The sequence below is a fragment of the Morone saxatilis genome, unplaced genomic scaffold, assembly GCF_004916995.1.
Source record: "Morone saxatilis isolate NCDOM2014 unplaced genomic scaffold, NCSU_SB_2.0 Contig24, whole genome shotgun sequence".
NCBI lineage: Eukaryota > Metazoa > Chordata > Actinopteri > Moronidae > Morone > Morone saxatilis.
The window spans coordinates 277,174-283,022 of record NW_023339807.1 but is presented as its reverse complement, the minus strand read 5'-3'; the positions used below and the strand labels follow the sequence as shown (position 1 = coordinate 283,022).

Here is a 5,849-nt window from a genome sequence, read left to right as displayed (position 1 = left end):
TTGCCAGGACGGTCCCCAGATGCTACCTGAAAAATTTCGTGGAAATCGGACAAAGTGTATAGGAGTAACACGAAAAAGTGGTTTTTGGACATTTCGCGCTCTAGCGAAAAAAAATTCTAGGCAAAAGCTCATGCCGCGTTTCATGAGCTTTCGAGCACGGGAAAGCCTCCAAAAATGCGATTACAAAATGACTAAAAGAAAAATAAGAACCCCATCAATTACAATAGGGCCTTCGCACAGTCAGTGCTCGGGCCCTAATAAATGGTATGTGTTGATCTCATGTGGGAAAATGTTGCAGTACATACAACCTGTGTTGACCTTGGTGACCTCTCCTTGTCTTCCTGTACAGAGGATGAAGTTCCTGCTGCTGCAGCAGAAGTATCTGGAGTATTTGGAAGATGGGAAGGTCCTGGAGGCCCTGCAGGTCCTCAGAGCCGAGCTCACTCCTCTCAAGTACAACACAGAGCGTATCCACATCCTGAGCGGGTCAGTTCATCAGCACACAGAGCTCAGACAAATCTGCAATGTTGATGATGGATTTTCATGTCACTACACTTACAGTGTGGAATGTTTCTTGGTTTTAAGTTTAGCTTTTACCATGTTGTGTTAGAATGTGTCAGATCCCTCAGGGATATGGCAGCCTCTGTGTGAATAGGATTGATTGACATTTTCAACCATTACTGAAGCTGTCAATAAGCTTTGTGACATAATTTCATATCCCTAGAATATATAGAATTCCTCGCCTACATGCCATCTGCAGCGTCTTAAAAACTCTAAAACCCAAATAATCTTAATTTTAAGCCTTAAATTGTCTTAAATAGGATTTTGACAGGTCTTAAAAAATGGTTGGATTAACAAACTATTGTAAATTGTATAAAGGTCATTTTTGGTGTCGTTTTGGGGGGAAAATAGAATAGATCATGCAGTAACAACTAGGGATTGACCAGTTGAGAAGTTGTGGGCTGCTACCAATGCATTATAGTGAGGCCCTTTGTGCCAGGGGAATAAGGAAATCTACAAAACTAAGCATCTCTGCCTTGTTGCAACTCTAGTTTATTCTCTATTTTTCTATGACTGTCTATTTCTCTGCTCATCCAAGATGTGAGACACTGAACTGAAAAGGTGCTCACTGTCATTGCTACTGCACAGAGCACATTGGTGTTTGTGTGCAATTTGTGCGAGTGCTAGAAAACGGAGGTGATTATTTCTCCGCTATCCAAGTTGGAAATAACCAATAACATATTGGTTATTATAACATAACAATTAGCTAGTGCAAAGTTGATGTGACCCAACAGATAAACATTGCCTCTTCCATCAGTGAATGCCATCTCATTTGCTGATGTCAGTCAACAAGGCGAATATCAGCTGATACTGATGTTCAGCTTATATATTGGTCATCCATAGTTACAACTACAAAACCAAACTGACATGGAACCAATAATTATTTTCCTTCACATCCTTTCTACATTTTTGCCAGTATGACAGAATAGTCGTAAATTTGGTTAAACTGAAAAGTTGTCTTCTGGTGTTTCTCGGCCAGTCCACGTCCTGCTATCCTCTCAGCTCCTCAGGAGCTCTGCTGCTGAAAGTAGGGTGCATCCACAGAAGGCTCCTGCAGAAAAAACTGTTGTTTTGTTTTGTAGCGCAGGGTAACATCAGGGGAAAACATCCTGATTGAGGTTCAGTATCTTGTGTACAGAGTTTGGCCATGTCCCAGTTAGTCACCACAAACAATGAAAACATAAGACCAACATGAACACCCATAGCAAATGTAGAATCCATACAATATAACAAATATGATATTATATTTATATGACATTTTTCATGGCTAATATTATGTGTGTGTCTTTGGTATATTTTCTTCACTCTAATGCTGTGAAGATTATACAACTGAAAACAAACTACTTTTAAAAGCTGGCCTAATATATACTTGTGTTGGCAAATACACTGATGTCTTTATACTTAATGGGCAGCAATAGCAACAATAAGCAGGCAAACAGAGTGATACTGCTGTTGGAAAATGTAATTTACCTGCTTGTTTTTATGTAATGATTGTGAAAAAATAACTTTATAAGGCCCAGATCAGTGTGTGTAAGCTCACAGTAAAAGTGTCTGATAGTAGCTTAGTAAATGCTGTCCTGTGTTTTGAAGGTACCTGATGTGCAGTCATGCAGAAGACCTCCGAGCCAAAGCAGAGTGGGAAGGCAAAGGCACAGCATCCCGAACAAAGCTGCTGGACAAGCTGCAGAGTGAGTACAGTGTGACTCACAGCCCGCAGTTATCTTACTGCACATAGTTAACACTCGTTAACAGCAGTGGGTCATTCTTATAGATAGGATGTGTTTGAACGTGTTGCACACTCTGAAATCCTGCAGCTGCTTCCTACATGACATTAACATTTGTTTCCTGTCTCAATTTTGTGTGGATATGATTCATTTGGATTATGATATTGGGAAACTCTCTTCTACACACTGAAATCAGAGTTTTGCTCATTTTCACAAGAGTTACACACTGGTCCATAAAATGTTGAAAAATGTTAATCAGTGTTTCCCAAAGCCCAGAGGTAATGTCCTGTAGGTCACAGAGGAGCACACACATTCACCTCCCAAATCTCGACAGGGCACTGTGTGGACCTGCACGTCAAGAAATTTGATTGGTTAAAATAACTTCTGTTGGGAGGCAGGTTCAAAACAGTGACCAAAACATAAACATATTTGTAAGTGTATAAAAAAAAAAAACAGCCACACAAATGTCTCCAAGCGACCCACGTGTTCATCCGAATGAAGCAAAATTCCGGCTTTAAGGACCAGTGTGTAGGATTTAGTGGTATCTAGTTACAGATTACAACCCCCTGACTACAGTTCAACCTTCTAAGTGTGCAGGAGAAAGAACATTCGCCAAGAAACCCCCACCAAAAAGGCCTTATCTTGAGCCAGTGTTTAGTTGGTCCGCTGTGGGCTACTATAGAAACATGTTGGTTCAAAATGGTGGACCCTCTCCCTCCTGTTTTTTCTATAGATAAAAACGGTTCATTCTAAGGTAACAGAAACATAACGATTCTTATTTCCAGATTCTTATACACCTGTAAATTTATATTAACATACCTGTTAATATAAATTCAATTCTGACGATAGATCCTCCTACATGTTACACACTGGACCTTCTAATCAGATTTGGCTGTTCAATACAAAAATCCAACTATTGGATCCTTTTTTCAGCATTACACAGCAGTTCCTGCGGTGGAAATGTGGTTACACAAGTCTCATATTTTAACAAATCTGATGTGAAAACATCAGATTTCCACACAGTCGGAGACAGTAAAAGTGTGCATCCTGCTCATAGTTCAGGTATAAAATACTAGCACACCATGGAGTGTCTCCAAGGGGCGCCAGGCTGTTCCAGCGCTGTCAGCCCAAGAGCCAATTACAGTGGATGGCAGTAGAGGAGGTTGGTCAGCACCAGAGCAGAGAGCATTGGAGCAGCCGCTGCCCCACCGTCCAGCATCACAGCCAGAGGCATGCTATCTGTTAACTATCAGTCTGCTATGCTTCCATCACAGTTCGTTTTGGGGATTGTGGTCATTTTGTAAAGTTGGTTTGTAAAGTTTACAGCTTGCAATGCTGTCTTTCTGTGTACAATGAGTCGGCTGAAAAACTTCAAATTCAACCGGTGTGTTGACTCTGGGTCTTCTGAACTGATAACTCGCTGTATAATATGTCTCTCTGGTTAATTCTGTACTCATAAATACATACAGTTTCTTACTGTAGTTGATCACTCTGTGTTCTGAACTAATGGGAATTTTTTGTGTATGCAGCCTATCTGCCTCCGTCAGTGATGCTGCCTCCTCGCCGCCTGCAGACTCTGCTGAAGCAGGCGGTGGAGCTGCAGAGGGAGCGCTGCCTCTACCACAACACCAAATTGGACAGTGGACTGGACTCTGTGTCCCTGCTGCTGGACCACGCTTGCAGCCGGTAACCCACATACACTGTCCCACATCAGGGCTTCACCCAAAGTAAAAAAACATTTTCTACTGTGGAACACTGCCACTGTATCAAAACTGTATTTTTGTCTGTGTAGGAACAATATAAAGTCAGTTGAACACTCTCTATAATCATCTCCATAATGCTGTTTACATATGTAATAATACGAATGTGTGTGTCTGTTCCTAATCGTTAGGAAACAGTTCCCTTGCTACACTCAGCAGATTCTAACCGAACACTGCAATGAAGTCTGGTTCTGCAAATTCTCCAACGACGGCACAAAACTGGCAACCGGGTCCAAAGACACCACTGTCATTGTGTGGCACGTCGACACGGTAACGGATCATTTAATTATCACGAGTTCCACTTGAGAGCAGGAAGAATGAGTCAACATGTGAGAAAAAGAAATAACTGGATCATTGACAAGTTTGTCTTTCAAAAGGAAACCCAGCAGTTAAAGTTGATGAAGACTCTGGAGGGCCATGCTTATGGTGTTTCCTACCTGGCATGGAGCCCTGATGATGTCTACCTGATAGCCTGTGGTCCTGATGACTGCTCTGAGCTGTGGCTGTGGAACATACAGGTACAACATCACTCACGCTGGTGCACAATACATGTCAGCTGGTCATTGGCCCCTTTCTGTGTCACTAAATTGTGATCCACATTTAGAAACATCAAACAATCCCTGCAAGAAAAGGAAGCGTTTTAGCATCAGTTATGCCACTAGATGACGCACTAGAGCACCAGTATCTCAGACCAAAACAATGGACACTATGGCCATGAGGTAATTTTACCTCAGATAACCGTAAAAAGCACACTGAACAGAACTAGACAGGAACCAAATAAAACTCACTAGAACCTTAGTCTTTCCAACTATCATAAGCTCTGGTCTGGATGAAATAAACCCTTGATTCACCAAGTTAGATGTGAAGATATTCATGAAAAGTGCCCTATTGGCCATAGCGTAAGCTAACATTAATCCTTGAAATCAAATTTTCTGTCAAAGTGTGTCCACTAAAAGTTAAAAGCTATATTTGTGTTTGTATTCATGAATTGATTCAAAGGTTTTGGCTATAAGATAATGTTGAAGATCAGATTTTTTCAGCCTTCAGTGTACAGCACAGTTCAAGTCATTCATCCCCTGCAACTGACTGAATAATTCTGTGAATTCAGAATATTACTACTTAATACTTTAGTTTTGCCAGATGCCTACATGCTTATTAATGTAGCAAATTAAAACCGTCATTATCTGCAATTAAGTATGCAGCTCTAGCTCAAATGTATTTTTTGCTCACAGTGAGAAGCAGACAACCAACTTCTCCATGACAACAAGCTGTCACAGCCCGTCCATCTGTCACACACTTGGCACAGACTGTATTCCTAGCTGATTCTTCCTGGTCAAAGGAATTACTCCTACCAGTCATCTCACAATTTACAGGCTTTGTAGTTCCACACACAGTGTTTCCTTGTTGGTCTGAAGCTCTCAGTATTGTTAAGTAGCGGATCTTGACCTCCCCAATATTGCAACCACGCACATCAAATCGAGAAAACGGTCTCTATATGTTATTATAGAATTATATCCATGTACATTAATAGATATAAAACAGATTAAATGAAAGTTACAGGATTGTATTTTGAGAATGGAACAGTACCAGACTTGCAAGAAAGACTCTTGGAGACATACCCTAAATCAAGCAGGAAGTTGGCCTTTTCGCAGTTAATGTGCAGTTAATTATGCATTTCCAGGTTGTAGATTTTAACAGACTCTTTACACAAAAAAGAATTGATCAGATTGACTTCAAATTGGCTTAGTAAATGGTAAATGGACCTGTACTTGTATAGCGCCTTTCGAGTCTTCCGACCACTCAA

The 5,849-nt window shown here is 40.9% G+C and overlaps 1 protein-coding gene across 1 annotated transcript in view; it reads left to right on the top strand.

The window, feature by feature from the left end:
- wdr26a (WD repeat domain 26a) overlaps nt 1-5,849 on the top strand; it is a 9,583-nt gene that overhangs the window by 1,658 nt on the left and 2,076 nt on the right. The window contains exons 2-6 of the mRNA XM_035673063.1: nt 166-486; nt 2,152-2,249; nt 3,815-3,971; nt 4,177-4,315; nt 4,423-4,563. Coding sequence (XP_035528956.1) covers nt 166-486; nt 2,152-2,249; nt 3,815-3,971; nt 4,177-4,315; nt 4,423-4,563 — 856 coding nt within the window. The remainder of the gene's footprint in view (nt 1-165; nt 487-2,151; nt 2,250-3,814; nt 3,972-4,176; nt 4,316-4,422; nt 4,564-5,849) is intronic.